Source organism: Acanthaster planci, linkage group LG14 (genome assembly GCF_054643075.1).
Source record: "Acanthaster planci isolate LZ-2023a linkage group LG14, COTS_SCS, whole genome shotgun sequence".
Classification (NCBI taxonomy): domain Eukaryota; kingdom Metazoa; phylum Echinodermata; class Asteroidea; order Valvatida; family Acanthasteridae; genus Acanthaster; species Acanthaster planci.
The window spans coordinates 14,728,173-14,744,490 of record NC_141790.1 but is presented as its reverse complement, the minus strand read 5'-3'; the positions used below and the strand labels follow the sequence as shown (position 1 = coordinate 14,744,490).

Here is a 16,318-nt window from a genome sequence, read left to right as displayed (position 1 = left end):
TTTTTGTTATTCAAATATTTTAATCTGTACTTTCACCTTTGTTGATCATCAAAGCAAGCTGCGCTAACAAGGGATGGTTAAACATTGTAAGACGCCTACTTGGCATAATCAAATATTCATTTTACAAATCTGCAGTGAACATAAGGAGTAGTTTTAAACAATTCCAGTGCTCGAGTGATTTTACCGCTTGACATTCCACACAGGAAAATTTCACTCGATCAACGAGAATGGCCCTGACAGTTCCAAATCCTCCAATTTCAATATAATTTTACATACACCTACGGGGTTAAGGCTTAAAAGAGACAAAAGCGTATTACATCTTAAATCAAGGGATCATGTGATGTGTTCATCCATAATTCCACAGATTATAAACTACTTATTACGTTCTCTGCTTTCAAAGCGATTGTCAGCTGACGTCTATATAGTCAAGGAGCAAAGTCCAGAAAACCCTCTAATTTAGGAGTTAGCTCAACACCCCCAACATCTAAGGTTTGACTTCATAATGTGGTAGTTTATACCTTACACATCTTCACTAGGTAGTATGTGGTGTCAAATTGTGGTATCACTTTTGAGAAAATCGTGATTTTTTGAAGAGTCAAGCCTTCTTTCAGTGGGGATTTCTGTAAAGACCAAACACTGTTTACATATTAGGCTTATAACACAATGTATTTTTTAGTGCAAGTTTTATCGCATTTGTTTTGGTACTTATATCATTTAAAACTATAATAAAATATTTACTACAAAGATTTCATTTTTTAATGGTTATTTGTTATAAAAAACACTTTAATATTAGTATTTTAAATTATTAATAATAAAACTTTTGGTTTTTGCATATAGTCTGGTGCCTCACATGAAAAAGAGCTATTCGTTTTTCATGCAACGGGTCTGGGTTTCAGATCAGGTTACACATGGCAAGCATAGCTTAGTCACGTTAGTTGCAGATCATCCATAGTTTTCGACTTGCAAATGTCTCTGAAGTTTGACAAAAGCCTAAGGCATTTGTTGCAGCATTCGACAGACTTCTGCCTGATGACTGAAGAGGACAATCAAGCTTATTGGTAGGTTCCAGAAGTGTTTTGCATAACTTTTTTCAACACGATTTGTCATGTTTGTTCATGACCATGGTCATATGGGGATTGTGAATTTGGGGAAACCCATGTCAGATCACGGTTCGATACTCTTTTGATATTTCTTCCAGACATTTACAAGACCTTTTGTTTTTATTTTAACAGATACATCACTTCTTTGCCATGTCACTTCATCTTATAGTGTCTTCTGATGATTATTTCTGACTACCAACGGACCAAGAAGGTTAATAATGCAGGTGTGTTTTTCATTCTCAGCGCTCTTTCTTGGGTGTAACCCTTTCTTCTACGTGTTTTATACTTTGTATTAAACATGTGGGCCTTGATTAAGATTTCTGATAACAGGCTCTGTCTTACTGGCACCATTGTAAGGGTAGTATCCATATTTAGCACTTAAATTAAATTGCTACTTGAGACAACATCATTCATGTGAAAAAATACAAAATCATTTCTTTCATATGATACAGCACCGAGACGTCTTTTCTCTATGAGAGCTTTGTCATGATCGTCCCATCTTCATCAGCGGGCCAACAGCAAATGGAGTTCACTGTCATGGACTAAAAAGAACGAGTATGTGTTTCACAAATTGATGTTGCTGTTGCTTTTTTGAATAGGGGATTTGTTTTTAAAAAGTTAGATGGTCTTTTGATATTTCTTCCAGACCAGACATTTACTGAAACCTTTTCGTTCTTATTTTAACAGATACGTCACTTCTTTGCCAAGTCGCTTCATCCCATGTTGTCTTCTGGCGATTATTTCTAACTACCAAGAGGGGTTGTTGCAGGTGTGTGTTTCACTCCCATTGCTGTTTCTTTTATGGTTTACGTTGGACATGTGGGCCTAACAGTATACTAAAAAGAAATAGATTTTGATTCATAAATAAATATACATAATTTCAAAAAGATTTATCCATACTGTTATTTGTGTTGTTAAGAGTAGTGGTTAATTCTCAAGGCACTTTCAAACATTAATTTTATTTGGTTGCTGTTATGTTTGTTTCAATGTTATAGTGCCCATCCTCACAAGCATGGACAGCCAAGATGATGAGGGGTCATTTGTCCTTCTACCTGCAAAGAGAAAAAGACGAACAAATTTTGACAAGTGTGTAATCTGCCAGATAGATACAGATGAGTCCCTAAGAACACCACTGCCGTCCTCTATACCCAAACTGATTTCTGCATTAGAAATCCGTGAAGACGATGTGTATGAACGTCTGAAGCCTGACATTGGACATCTGCCAGAACTTTCATTTCTTTGGCATTCCAAATGCTATGAGGCCTTCACAAGCAAGGAAAATCTGCGTCACTTTCTGAAACGGAGACGTGCCATTTCCCCGACTCCATCAGAGATTTCCACAGTCAGTAGTGCGGGTTCAAATACAAGTAGTGGAACACCACGCGTGTCCAGATCCAAATCTACTCCCACTGACTGGTCGAAGTGCCTGTTCTGCAAACAGCTAACCCACAAAAAAGTGAAATCGATGGTAGCGGCCAGCACATTTCAAGTCTGTGAAACTATTTATCATGCTGCTGAGTGTAGAGGAGATGAAGAGCTGCTGCGGGTGCTGCGTGGTGTCAATAATGACCTTGTGGCAGCTGAAGGAAAGTATCACAAAGCCTGCTTTTCCACATATGTGAGCAAGTCAAATCTCAAGCGCCAAGTTGCCATCGAAAGCAAACAGGAGAGCACATTTGACATTGCAATGAGAGAGTTGGTTGCAGATATTTCACCTGACATTGTAGCCGGTAAAGCCTTCAACATGACAACACTGCTGAAAAAGTACAAAGATTGTTTGAAAGATCATGGAGAATCTGCTGACTCATACACCAATCAGCGGCTAAAAAACAGATTGCAAAACCACTTTGGTGATGGAATTGTTTTCCACCAGACATTTGGGCCATCAAGGTCTGAGCTTGTGTACTCAAGCTCAGTATGCTTGCAAGATGTCATCAATGCTGCACATCAGAGGTCAACATTGGATGCACAGAGTGTTAATCCAAAGCAAGGGGTTCCATCCGGTGAGAATGCAAGTGACGACCAGCAGAAAATAATACATCAGGCAGCGACATTGATCAAAGCAGACATCAGTGAATGCAGCCCTCAGTTGTGTGATGCACTCCCTGGCTTCCATGCTCTGACTGGATGTGATTCTACAAGTTCTCTTCATGGAGTCAGTAAGAAGAAAGCCTTCAGTAAGTTGTCATCATCTGTGGCCTTTCAGGAGGCAGTTTCACATCTTGGAAAGAACGTTCCTTCAGAGAAAGATGTACAGGTTTGCTGTGAGCGCTTCATATGTAGCCTGTACACAAACAACAAGAGAGCTGGGAGCAGTGTCAATGATGTTAGATACTGGCTTTTCTGTCAAAAGGGACAAAAGAACGAAAACCTGCCACCGACACAAGACAGTCTGACTCTACATGTTAAGAGGGCACACTACCAGACCATGGTGTGGAGAAGGGCCCTTCATCAAAAGCAGAATCTCCCACCGGCAGCTGGAAACGGTTGGGAGATGAGAAGTGGTGTTCTCCAACCAGTTTTAATGACGAAAGATCCAGCACCAAGAGGATTAATTGAGTTAACAGTCTGCAATTGCAAGACTTCATTCTGTAGACGCAGGGTTTGTCGTTGCCACACAGAGGGTCTGGCGTGTACAGAGTCCTGTGCTTGCATGGCGTCTGAAGATTGTGAAAATCCAAACAACGTGACAGGGGAAACTTTGGATGATGACAGTGAAGATGACTTGGATGCATAAGTATACAAGTAAAAGCATCAACTGTTTTTGTAAAGAACTGTCTTTTTTGATAAAAACAGGTTTCTTTTGAAATTTCACAATGGGACAGGCAGCCTACAATTAGAAATTGGTTTTCTACACGCCAGCAACACAAGTAAGAAGATTGGGTTTTTTTGTCGAGCATGCAGCTACATGTAATTTAATTTCCTAGTCCACATGTATGTGCCCGAAAGTTGCCTGACATAATACATCTGACAGAAGTAATTTACAGCCAGTCTACTATTACAGTAGCGACAGAAACCTTAAGCTAATATTTGCATTCTTTAACTTAAAAACATGATGTGGCAATATTTCTTTAACAAGAAAGTCCCTTAAATGTTGCTTTGTTGTAAGAAAATGGGAGTATGATGCAGATTTGAGTGGATTACAAATTTGCATTGCAACCATGCAGTATCAATTCCAAAAGAAATATGCAAAACAAGGGCTTGAAATTTCCTGTGGAACTTAAAAAGTGGCTGTGGTAAAGCCTTATTGACACCTAAGGCCTTAAAATATTATTTGGTTGAAAGAAAATAGGAACTTAATTTGAATTCATATGAGGAGACATTAGTTAGCCCCACTTGTGTGGCTGCAGATATGCTACACTGTGTGGTGTAGCATATCCGCAGCCACAATTAGTCAGTTCAAATTAAAGTATGAGTTTAATTAAATCTGATAGGATAAGCCTCAAATGAGGAATTTGCATTTTTCTGTAAATGAAAAATGGACTTGGTAGTGCTGCCTTGACCACCTAAAACACTGAAATTTTCAAGAAATGGGAATCCATTTATACAAATACGCTAAATTTGATGAGCCACTAGAACATGAGTTACACGTTCCCGCCCTACAACCGAAAAATGGGCGTGGCAGCATTGTTTGGACCTCCCAAGTCCTTGACATGTACATTTGTGACAGATTAAGGGATTATAATGTTTCATTATCCATTTCTTGGGAAATGAAATAAAAACAGAAGCTAGAAGTTGCAGCTTAAAGCAAGACTTCGAATTTTCTTTTGTGTTTTATTATTTATCGCATTTTCAAAATATTGTAAGATTTTTACGTATAGCGCAAAAGTGCTACCACAATTTGAGGCCACATACTACCTAGAAATGTTCTCTAAGGTCTATTCCACCAAGTTATGCTGTCAGACCTTAGATGTTATGAGGGTTGAGAACTTTCATTTTTTCAGGGTCCGTGCTCCTTGACTAATATACATGTACATTTCACACAGCTTGAGGATTCGATCCTACTTTCTGAACAACTGCACTTAATACATTACATTTGCACAAATAGACAAATTCTTAAATTTGCGGTTTTTTTCCACTACAAATTAGGCGCTATTATAAACGATATTCCTCAATATTTCTCATCCTATTTGAAAATAATTATATTTTATTAATTTACAGCAACAATAATCTCCAACACCAATTCCTTCACATTCCATAAAATCTTGTTTTTCATGATTTTGTGTCGATTCAGATGAAAGCATGACATTTACATGAGAATTTTTGAGAAAGTAAGTCCCGATTATTATAATAAACATCAATGCAATATTTCTCAACGAAATATCACCAAAGACTTGGCCCCAAGACAGACACTTTGATGCACTGAAACAAGTGTTTTTTCATTTAGGCTCCTTAAAAATCAAAACCATTTTCAAAAATCAGGTTAATTGTACTATAACAAGGAAACTGTTTTGTATGATCAGCTATTACCAAGAAAGCACCGCCAAAGCATGTACAAGCAATGTACTTTTATATCACATATAAGACATAATTCATGTTATAGCTTCTGCTTAATATTTAGCCCGTATAAGATTGTCGATGGAACTGGCCAACTTTTCAATCAATTGGTTGATTCTGATGCACTTGGTGATGATGCAGCAAAGATTCTACAATTTCAGCTGGCAAAATCTATTCATAAGTGCCCATCAGGTATCTGCATATCCTTTTCAAAATGAAGACAGATTTCCCTCCTTTCCTGTGACTACACTTTTATGTTGCAAAACACGATCTTCAGCTTTGCATGAACCATTTCTGAGTGTGTCTGAAAGCCAAAAAATGACTTCCAGGAAAGAATGGAAATAAAGTTCCTCGATAAACATCATCAAAACCAGACACTTCCAGACAGCTGGCAAAACACATAGCACAAAGAACGAGAGCCCTTCACAGACAGCGAACAGCCTGAAACCTTTACAAGTATCTCCAGAAACCTGAAGAAAAACATGTTCTCTGAGTGCTCGTTGGTCACCTTTCAATTTCAACCTCTATTCAGAATTGTCCGGTCTTGAGGAAGCAAATATAAGCTTAATACCATTTGAAACCTCATTTTTACAGATAGGATCCTTGTACACGAGAGAACAGCTAGAAGTTCCCAAATCCTTTGAGAGACGTCTGGTGATTCAGGCATTTTCCGGGGAAAAACAGCACGTGCTCCTGACAAAGAGGTAGCCCACCAAACAGATACTTAACTAAGTTTATAAGATAACCAATATTATCAAAGAATGGTACTCTTGCAGACAAAGCTCCTCAACCCTCCAGCCTCTCTTGAATTCTTTCATCGACGGTAGACTACTGTGGTCTGCGATGCTGGAAAAAACGAACAGAAACAAAGCACCAATTATGCTACTGCTGCTTCTAAAAATTAGGTCTGCTGAAATTCTCAATGCGCTCTGCATCAATGTAATGCATTAGCATAATTGATTGGAGTGACTGCAGTGTCGATGCTGATGTTACATCTGAAATAAATGTGAACTTTGTATGAGCTATGCCTTTTGCATTGCCTTTAATTCGCATCGAGTTGAAGTAGCCCCGTAAGTAATTTTTGCGAGCAAAACTGGTTAGGATGTACGGATGCAGAAAGGCTGTTTGTTAAACTTCCTTTAAATGCAACATTCAAAATGGGATACAAGTGTGAAATGGAAAATGCTTGGCCTTTTTGAGAATATTAAGATGTAGTGATTTACACAGCGATTGGTAAAGCAATTTGCAACATGATATGTCTGGCACTTGAAGGACTGTTGGTGTTTTTCGTTGTGAACTGTGTAGAAATGTCACTGAAGCAAATCCAGATGGTGTCAGTGAAATGATGGACAATTTTTCTCATTAAACCATACAAGAACTTACTTTCAAACCTTCACGCTGTTAGTCATAACAGCAATGGGATGCTACAATTACATCAGGGGAGAAACACGAGGAACCGGTTACTAAATGCAGAAAGGTTAAATGACAACTTTGTGTTTTTTTGTTGTTGTAATTTTGAACAAGCCTGACGTCTGCTTTATTTGGAAATTAGGGGTGGGGTTTGTGTATGGGTGGAGTTGGGGTTGCCGTGAGGGTGGGGTTAGCGTGGGGGTGGGGTTAGGGTGGGGACTGAGTAAAATACGGTATGGTGGTTACTTACGCTGGCATGTGTACATGCAGGTCTGTCCTGGGTATGCGTACACCGTACTCTGGACTGGATAGCTGCGCACCACTCGCCTTCCATTCACAATCACCGTCTGATTCGCTGGCGGGATCACGTACTGGTTGGCTGGGACCTGATAGGTCGTGTAAGTGGTTGCTCCACCTACTGGGTTGACGACGACGTGGTTGGCTGGGGTTGCCACCTGGGTGACAGTGTATGGGGGCGGGGCCACTGCCACGACAGGGGCAGGCTGTGGTGTATAAGGCGGAGGTGCCATGACGGGGGGAGGGGCCAGAGCTTGAGGCGGGGCCACAGCAGGGGGCTGAGCAGGGTGCGCCTAAATAAAACACACAGGAAAATGGTTCATTTCTTTAAGGTCTGTACGAAGAAAAATGTGGATTTCAAAGAGAGAATGATTTGTTATCTTTCATACAGGAAAGGAAGCGACACAGACATGATGTGACAAATTTGAGGGCTACAGAACTTACAGTTGAGTTTTTGACCTCCACAATGGCAGCTTTCCAGGCTTGGCTGTCGTCAACAGAGTCAGTGCAGAACAGTAAGTTGGCCTCATGGGTCCTCAGTTCCAGGAGGCAGCTGATATCCTTGCCTGGTGGGGGGGATGCATCTTTCACCTCTGCCCCAACCTGAAATTAATGGTTAAGGGAACAAAAATAGAAATTGTATATTTTAATAGAGGACAGGAAAAATTTCAAAGCAAACAGATAAATACAAACAGTGGCGGAAGAGAACATTTTAGAGAAAAATTATTGCTTTGTTTGAAATTTGTTTCAAGCTGTGCTTTGGATCGGTTAGGATTCACTTTCATTCCCTCCCACGCACAAGCACAAAGTTAATATTTCTGTAAGAACTGTGTTAAGAATTCCATACGTGGACGTCACTTGACACCCAGTGAACAAACCCAACTAAATTATAAGTGTTCTGAAAGTGACTTTTATGACATTTAAGTACTTTCAGGTAGGCAAATACAGGGAAATATAAGTGGGGTCCATACGTGAAATTCTTTCCTTGGTCATAATTTTTAATTGAAACTGATTTTGATAGGAGTCAGCCTTTCAACGAATCAGTTCCAATGGTATTGTATTCCTCTGAGTTGTAGAGCTTGTGTCTGACATACGTTGATGAGATAGCAACTGATGGTTATCTTGACAGTGCCTTGCTCCTCCTTTCGAGTCTCGTCCTTGTAGTAAGTGAGCCTGCCGTTTCTGAACAGCACGCAGAAACAGTGCTTCCATCGGCACAGGATGTCACCTGCCGATCAAAAGAAAAAACTGTGCAGATTTTGATCAACACAACAGTGGGGTATTTTGAAGCCGGGGCTGACCACCACTTTGGCATCTGAATGAATTAACTGGGGCAAAATAGCATTGCCGTTGTACAATACTCTCTGCTCTGTTGGGATGGGTTTTCACTTCTGCGTATGAGTAACTTAACAGGTGCAAGATTAGGTGCGCAACACTGTACATGCATCCATCCAAAGGAATAGTCTTGTATATTTGTCAGACCCGTAACCAGGGTCTGACACATACTCCTTCGTTATACACTGGGCCCTGTCCAAATTGATAGTGATTTTGATCAAGTTTATCCAGGATGTCCGGGGATATTATCAGACATCCGCTGGATCTTATGAGCTGAAACTGCACCAGTATGTTCACTGCTTACACTGCTAACTATCCCCCAGGTTGCCATTGGCAAAAAACTCGCCTTTTCCTCATTTGAGGAAAAAATGGTGCCTTCAGGTGGCATTTTCCCCACTCTGGACAAGTTTTGGCCCGACTTGCACATTACACAGACTCCTTTGTATGGTTAAGTGATGATAGCCTGTGCAAAGAGCCTGTCTAGTTGCACCTAGACTTCAGCACATACGAATTTCGTTTAGATCCATGAGAGTACCTGTCGATTCAAGTAATCATGGATTACGTTTCTTTTGTGTCGCAGCTAATTTCCCGTCGAGTCAAATACTGCTTGCGGCGAATCGTTGAACATGTAGCATGGCTTGCTCTTTGTGACATGACACACACCGCCTTCAGGTGTTTGCAAGTTGAGCCAAAGTTCGTCCGGAAAACTCCAACTGAAGGCAACATTTTATCCTCCAAATGAGGAAAGGTATACGACGAAGGAGTATACCTTGGGCCCTGTTTACGGGTCTAAATTTCATCCAAAGGGTCACTGAAATACAGCTGTTTGAATTATGCACCTCAATGTGAAACAATCTAATGATCTGAGGTAATTAAAAGTGACCTACTTCTCCGCAGCATCCATGATGCCTTTGCTACTCCTTGAGCCCTGGCTGCTTCCAAGCTGGCCATCTGTTGATACTACAGTATAGGCCTAAATACATGAAATAATATTATTATTATTAACACATGCTCACGTCGTAATCTGTTTTTTTTTTAATGGTACAAATAACAGAAACCTCAGAAGTTTAAGAAGGCATAGATCCTCTGACACACCTGTCTCACAGTAAAGTCAGTAGTAAGCCTAGCCTAGGCTGACATGATATAAAGATGGGGCCAACGTATGCTTAAAACTCACAAAGTCTAACATCGAATATGACATGATGAGCATGCATGAGTGATTGAGAGAAGTAAAGTTCGTATTTTAGCAACATGGGCAAAAATAAGAACAATTTACTTACGATGAATTAATATTTAAATGCTTAAAACAATCTTCACCTTACCAGGTAGTTTTCTCTGAGATAATGGAACGTGGAATTATCAGGAAGTAAAGACAAAAAAATTCCCCCCTGGGCCGAAGTCCAAAGTATCACGTATTATTTCTCACTTCTACACGGATTAATGACGCGATCGGTCGTCTATCCCGTGATCATTGCATTGCTGACTTACTGCGCTTGCGTACCTTCTATTAATAGAAAATACGTAATCTCTTGATATATAATCACAGTTAAAATGCTATCATCTTGTTAAATTAATGTTACTAAATAGATAAATTTGACCTGAAAAATATAGTTTTCCATTTCATTTATTACATTACCGCAAATTAAGGCTAAACATTGGAGTTACTTTGTCTGGATTGGAAATTGCTAAGTAACTCACATAACGAGGATTGTTTGTCAATCAAATAAATTGGTGAGGTAGCTGCGTTTGATGGGTTGTTCCTTCACTTTTACTACCCATTGTCGCACTTTTACTTAATAATATCCATGACATTGCGTCATGGATAGTTTGTGTTACGTTCAAAATACTCATGATTGTGGCTGATTTTCACTTATTTAAATGCCGCTCCGGCATATTGAAGACCTGAACTGAACTTTCGCAGTGAACCACGGGAGTCTAGTGGCGCGGGAGAAACAAATTCACATGAAATTCGGAATGCAATGGACATAACTAGGCCTAGGCCTACATTCTTTATAAAGTTGTCGAAGATGTTAATCCTTTTTCTTTGTGACTAGCCATAGACCTGGAGGAGAAAAGTACAATGGACTGCCATCTCTCAAGCGGGCGCACATCGATCTTGCGTCAACCGGAAGTGCCGAAGTTACCGGCACAGACAACTTTCGTTTTGCTGTTTTCCGGGCTAAAATGTTGCATCCCGACTCCACTTTTCTCATCATATGTCATCTTAATAAAAGTCGGTCATTACAGAAAACATGAAAAATAACGAATTCTAAGTGCCTGCAGGAGTTGGCAGTCTATCGTGTTTTTCTCCTCCAGGTCTATGGACTAACAAAGTTAACTCCAATTTGCCAGGGTGAAAGGGAAGAAGTAACAATGTATGTATCAATGGATCCAGAGCCGATTTTTTGCGGGGGCGGGGAGGCAAACATGTTTCTTGGGGGGAGGAGGTCATGTTAAGAAATTGTTTCCAGTAAATGGCCTTTTTTTTTAGGTCTGAGGCTACTTTTTAGGGTTTTTCACATGCTCTTTGAAGGAGGAAAAAAGAAATGGACCAAAATACTGTCTTTCATTATCCCCGGCCCCTCTTCCAAAGAAACTTGGCTCATTTTCATGGGGCAGGAGTTGGATCCACCCTTGGGTGCAGCCTGCAGGGACAGTAAACTTTCCATTTGTGGCTTTAAACTGGCATACGTACATGTTTCAATCATTCTTGCCTTAACTTGAGATTCAGATTTCAATAAAAATCTAGAGCCAGAAAACTCAAGTTTTGAAGGAATGTGCATTTGTGCTGCCTAAGTAATAGTGCACTTGGCCCTTGATATTACCAAGTTTAAGCTGGCATTTGACGTTCTCATTTGATGGCTTGTAGACATGATGGAATTAAGCAACAGTGCAATTTTTGGCTTCCAACTGTAATAGGAAGACAGACTGATGTCTGGGCAGCCTTGATGGGAATGCCTGGCTGACACCAAGTTTCTGGGAGATCCTTCACGTGGTGTGCCATGTTTTTACTGCGACAGTGTCTGAGTTTGGGACAGAGTCCCAGAAAACATCTTACTGATCGTTGTGCAGCTGCTGTGCAAGCGAGAGCGATCGGATCGGCCAATCCGTCCAGAAATGCATTTCTGACGACGCCCATTTTTTATGTTAATGCAGGTTAGGAGCGATTGTGCTTGGTATTTAGATCTTCAATTTTAGATGAAGAACAGCGTAAAGTTAGCATGGTTGTCTTTTTAAACACCTCAATTGTATCGTGTCCATAGAAATTATGACACTAATTTTATTGATTGACATGTTGCTAAGTGAAACATCTTTCTTCTTGCTGATTTCAAATCAACTTACCTTTGGTGAAGAGTAAAGATGGAAAAACTAGTTCCTCCGGAACTAAAAGTCAAAGGAGACGTTGCGACGGATCAGCTACTGGCCGAAGCATTCTTATCTCAGTCCTGTTTTATCCACGCAGTCCCTCACATTGGCCACTTGTACTCGGCTCTGATTGCTGACTGCGCTCACCGGTGGCAACGAATTTCAGGAGCGGAGGAGACCATCTTCTCGACGGGAACAGACGAGCACGGTCTGAAGGTGCAGCAGGCTGCCACCTCAGCCGGGAAGAAGCCGCAGAAATACTGTGACCTGGTCTCCGAACAATTTCGGGTGAGTAATGGACCGGCGTAAGACAACTTCCCCACATTACAGGAAGAAGTCAGACGCTAACCCTTTTATCAATTATATACCAAGATTTTTTTAGCATTGTGGTCGAGTTCTGTGACATGCATGAGATGTATCTCAAGGAAGACTTGTATTTCAAGGATGTCCACTGAAATGGATAACACTTTCGTTGCTCAACACCAGAGACAAAATGAGTTTGTGCTCGGCATGCAGTATAAGGGTTTTGACGTTTTGGCCAGGTATTTGAGTATTGACTTAAACATCTGCACGGGCAATTCAGTGAAGCATACAGGCATCTAAAACAGATGGACCAGGCCTTGATTGTGGACTTTATTTTAAAAAATAACCAAAGTCAACACACTGTCTTCTGGGTTTTTTTTTCTGTCTGGTGTCTGATGGCTCATGTCATTTTTCATTTATCCCAGAGTCTCTTCTCTGAGAGTAATGTCAACTACACTGACTTCATACGTACCACTGAGTCGAGGCACCACGAAGCAGTCAATCACTTTTGGGTAAATGCTGGCATGTTCTTTCTAGCCGTCAGCTGTCATGATAAATCTTCAGCAGTCAGTTATGAGGATTGATTCGTTCTTTCCTTGCTTTTGAAGTCAGGTGACCCTGGATGATTTCAACCACGGGCAGAGTTTGTACCTGATTGTGCGGGATTTAACTAATCTGTTGCTCCGTTATGGTTTCAATCTCACTTCCTAACCTGGAAAAGATCATTCTCCGTCTTGTCTCAGTCAGCACTGAGGTAGAACAGGGCTTTGAAAAAGAGGTCACAAATTTTTTTTAAGATTACGTTGCAGAAACGAGGCTACATCTATAAGGGCAAATATGAAGGGTGGTACTCAACGTCAGACGAGACATTCCTGAACTCACAGCAGGTACAAGACAGTGACACTCAAGATGGAGTCAAAGTGAGTGTTGTTTGTTTTTTGTCCCTCATAAACTCAGAGCTACTCATTCGAGTCCTTTTGTCAGTTCTTGCCTAGTCACTGGACCAGAAACCCACAACTGGTCAATTTCTACTGGTCAGAGTCATCTCGAGGTAGCCATCTTTACTCGGCAGGTTTCAGTGGAGACGGGGAATCCGGTTGAATGGACCACAGAGATCAACTACATGTTCAGACTGAGCGTATTCCCGTCAAGGTTGCTGGAATGGCTGGACAAGAACCCAAGAGGTAGGTTGGAGAAGGGAGACCTCAACGAGTTTGAATGACCAATATTTTGAATGGAGGTGTGCATGTAAAACAACATAGGGCTTGGTCGCGAACTCTGAAGTTTAGACCCAAATGCAAGCCTTTGAGGGGCGATGGAGGGTTTGATTGAGCAAACAGCCCACAGGTATGGAGTGCTGACTTGTGACGCATTGAGATTTGGATGGTTTTTGTGGTAATTCTCATCTTCTTTCCACTCTGAGTAGCAGTGTATCCAGCCAAGTTCCACGCCATAGTGCGTCAGTGGGTGTCTGAGGGTCTACAGGACCTGTCTGTCTCCAGACAACGAGATAGACTCCATTGGGGCATTCCAGTGCCCGGAGATCCATCACAAACGGTAAGCGAATGGTGGCTTGTGACTTACAGGAATTGATCATAATTCTGTTGAACTCCTAGTCAAGTTGAACTTTTGGTTTTTTTTGTGTGTGGTCCACTTGCAGGTTGCCTCGGTGTGTTTTGTGTCTTTCTTTATTGGGTGAAAATTTCACCTTTACGCGTCATTTTCCTCTTTGCTGCAACAATTCAGATCTATGTCTGGTTGGATGCTTTAGTCAACTACTTGACTGTCTGCGGCTTTCCTGGACAAATGGACCTGTGGCCGGCGACTCACATCGTGGGAAAAGACATCCTGAAGTGAGTGGCCATTCAGACCTCTACCATGCACGATACGTGGCAAACGAACTCAACACCTCTGCTGTGTATCACTGCTACATGCTGCAAATTGTTTACTGTTTTTTGTGAGATAAAGATACAACACGTGACCGATCAGGGAACAAGACCAGCAGCACTACACACCGGGCAAGCGTGCTCCTTATTTTTGCTTTTTTTTTCTCTCATGCCTAGGTTCCATGCGATCTACTGGCCGGCATTTCTGTTGGCTGCTGGATTGCCGCCACCCACCTCTGTAGTTTGCCACTCCCATTGGACCATGGACAGTTTCAAGGTAAATAATGCAGACAGATGAAACCATCAGTCAAGCATTCGCTTGGACAAGTAACCTTGTCTACCTGTCTATACAATGTTTTTTTGAAATCTTGTGGAATTGTATGCACTGAATGAAATGCTTTCCGTTTTGTTAATCCTGTCAGATGTCCAAGAGCCGGGGCAATGTGGTAGATCCATTTGACAGACTTCGTACCTACACTCGTGACGGCTTACGATATTTCCTTCTCAGAGAGGGAGTGCTGCATTCCGATGGAGGTACTGAAGTCCGTACCAGCTTCAAACTGGACCATTTTTATCTGTGGCTGTGGATACGCTCAGTGGCTATCCAGTAGCGTAACTACTCCGTTGGGGGGGGCATGTGCCCCCCCAAGGAGGCCTTTTCCCTCAGGTGCCCCCCCCATTTGAAATTTTGAATTGGACATTTACGTCCATTTATGTAGGTAGGCAGTCAGACAGGCACCTAGTTCAATTATTTTCGGTGCCCCCTGAAAAAAAATTGTGCACCCCCAGGTGCCCCCCTTAGCTGTAGCACCCTAGTTACGCAACTGTGGCTATCTTGTTATTATTTTATTTTCGGTTTACTTTTATTTTTGAAGATTACACTGATGAGAAAATTCTGAAGCTACTGAATGCTGAGCTGGCTGACACTTTTGGGAACCTGCTGTCCAGGGTGACAGGGAAAGTGTTGAATCTGTCGCAGGTCTTTCCACAGTTCCACGCTGAACTTTTCCCCCGCCAGCAGTCGCTGACCTCTTTGTCTGGGAGGGCTTCTGCCGAGGACTACGCTCTGGTGTCTGCTCTGCAGAGACTGCCAGGTTTTTGCAATGTGCTTCTTAGTTTTCCAAATTTGAAATAACGACGTACAGGTTTCTTTGTGTAGATGTCTTCAACCCGCTTCTCCCATTTGTAGCTCATTTTGACCAATCTTCCTTTTACGTAACATCAATCTTTCAATGGTTGCTTTCAGAATCTGTTGACATCCATTACAACAACTTTGAAGCATACAAAGCGCTGGACGAAATCATGGCGTGTCTGCGGCAGGCCAATGCGTTCATTCAGCGCCATGAGCCATGGAATCTCGTCAAGAATGAAAAGGACGGCCCCTGGCTTGAAACTGTCCTCCACGTTGCCATGGAGACGCTGAGGATTTGTGGGATACTGCTGCAGCCCGTCGTTCCCGACATGGCCGACAGATTGTTAAGTCGGCTCGGTATCGAAGGCAGCGAGAGGACAGTGGCCAATTTAAAATGTTTCACAGGGACAGGCAAGAGCAGGCCACTTGGGAGGGATACAGGTGTATTGTTCTCTAGACTGAAGCCAGAGGAAAAGAGTTGACCTATCTAGAATTGTGACTATTTCCAAATCAGTTACTCAATTGTGCATTCGCTTTTGCTAACTGGAACTCTTGCCAAAACCTTTTACAATCATGACAAACGACCAGAACTTGTATTTTTCATGTTTCCTTCAACTGGTTTAGTTTCATTTCGGTTTTGTTATAATGGCCACTAAAATTAAAGCTGAAAACAGCTCACAAAAAGCTGAAATGTAAAAGGTTCCAATACTTTTGTACAGACCAGGTGTACCAAAAAAAAATTAGGGTCAACAACTAAAAAAAAATTCTCATATCTCTGATTATACTTGGGATACCTCAGCCACAATGTACATGCTGTCAAGAATGCATCTAAGCTTTTGGGAAAAGAATGTGATATATCAAAGTTGTTTTTGAAAACTACTGGAAAAGTTAAAAATCACTATAAACTTTTCATTTCATTTACATGTATATTGAACCAAGTCATGTGCAGTGTAAAAGGCAAAATAAAATAGTTAAATCTTTTATACTTTTTC

At 41.3% G+C, this 16,318-nt stretch overlaps 2 protein-coding genes and 1 long non-coding RNA gene across 12 annotated transcripts; 2 read left to right on the top strand and 1 right to left on the bottom strand.

Annotated features, from left to right (window-relative positions):
• On the bottom strand, window positions 1–10,120 carry LOC110977931 (uncharacterized). Of its 5 annotated transcripts, XM_087145701.1 has the most exons (8): window positions 9,962–10,120; window positions 9,527–9,612; window positions 8,399–8,532; window positions 7,749–7,907; window positions 7,258–7,597; window positions 6,981–7,021; window positions 5,062–6,443; window positions 1–417 (listed from the first exon to the last, which is right to left on the bottom strand). In XM_087145701.1, exons 2-6 carry the CDS (start codon window positions 9,588–9,590, stop codon window positions 6,999–7,001), a joined length of 720 nt encoding a protein of 239 aa, XP_087001827.1. In that variant the 5' UTR covers window positions 9,591–9,612; window positions 9,962–10,120; the 3' UTR covers window positions 1–417; window positions 5,062–6,443; window positions 6,981–6,998. The 5 variants fall into 5 exon arrangements, with proteins under 5 accessions (XP_087001827.1, XP_087001823.1, XP_087001826.1 ...); XM_087145697.1 differs by lacking the exon at window positions 6,981–7,021; XM_087145700.1 differs by lacking the exon at window positions 6,981–7,021 and having other exon boundaries at window positions 9,527–9,599; window positions 9,962–10,103.
• Window positions 512–4,851, top strand: LOC147796895 (uncharacterized). Its single transcript, XR_015427667.1, has 5 exons — window positions 512–1,058; window positions 1,233–1,324; window positions 1,553–1,655; window positions 1,788–1,869; window positions 2,096–4,851. It is a non-coding gene; the product is annotated as an uncharacterized LOC147796895 (long non-coding RNA).
• A 66-nt stretch (window positions 10,121–10,186) lies between the features above and the next one.
• Window positions 10,187–16,307, top strand: gpr161 (G protein-coupled receptor 161). 6 transcript variants are annotated; one of them, XM_022232469.2, is made up of 12 exons: window positions 10,187–10,370; window positions 11,559–11,795; window positions 12,103–12,293; window positions 12,734–12,820; window positions 13,106–13,228; window positions 13,381–13,492; window positions 13,735–13,865; window positions 14,055–14,161; window positions 14,372–14,471; window positions 14,617–14,728; window positions 15,070–15,288; window positions 15,441–16,307. In XM_022232469.2, the coding sequence occupies exons 2-12, from the start codon at window positions 11,642–11,644 to the stop codon at window positions 15,806–15,808; spliced, it is 1,704 nt and encodes a 567-aa protein (XP_022088161.2). In that variant the 5' UTR covers window positions 10,187–10,370; window positions 11,559–11,641; the 3' UTR covers window positions 15,809–16,307. The 6 variants fall into 6 exon arrangements, with proteins under 6 accessions (XP_022088161.2, XP_022088162.2, XP_022088160.2 ...); XM_022232470.2 differs by lacking the exon at window positions 10,187–10,370 and adding an exon at window positions 10,375–10,392; XM_022232468.2 differs by lacking the exon at window positions 10,187–10,370 and adding an exon at window positions 10,399–10,656.
• Window positions 16,308–16,318: the final 11 nt, after the last annotated feature.

Excerpts from the sequence above, each read along its gene's own strand:
- LOC110977931 (XM_087145697.1), bottom strand. The coding sequence starts at position 9,590 with ATGGCCAGCTTGGAAGCAGCCAGGGCTCAAGGAGTAGCAAAGGCATCA. Across the intron at positions 7,598-7,748 it reads TGGAGGTCAAAAACTCAACT|GCGCACCCTGCTCAGCCCCC; the intron begins GTAAGTTCTGTA and ends TGTTTTATTTAG. Across the intron at positions 6,444-7,257 it reads CTGCATGTACACATGCCAGC|CATCGCAGACCACAGTAGTC; the intron begins GTAAGTAACCAC and ends CGTTTTTTCCAG.
- gpr161 (XM_022232469.2), top strand. The coding sequence starts at position 11,642 with ATGTTTTTACTGCGACAGTGTCTGAGTTTGGGACAGAGTCCCAGAAAA. Across the intron at positions 11,796-12,102 it reads CATTTTTTATGTTAATGCAG|TCCCTCACATTGGCCACTTG; the intron begins GTTAGGAGCGAT and ends TTATCCACGCAG. Across the intron at positions 15,289-15,440 it reads TGCTCTGCAGAGACTGCCAG|AATCTGTTGACATCCATTAC; the intron begins GTTTTTGCAATG and ends GGTTGCTTTCAG.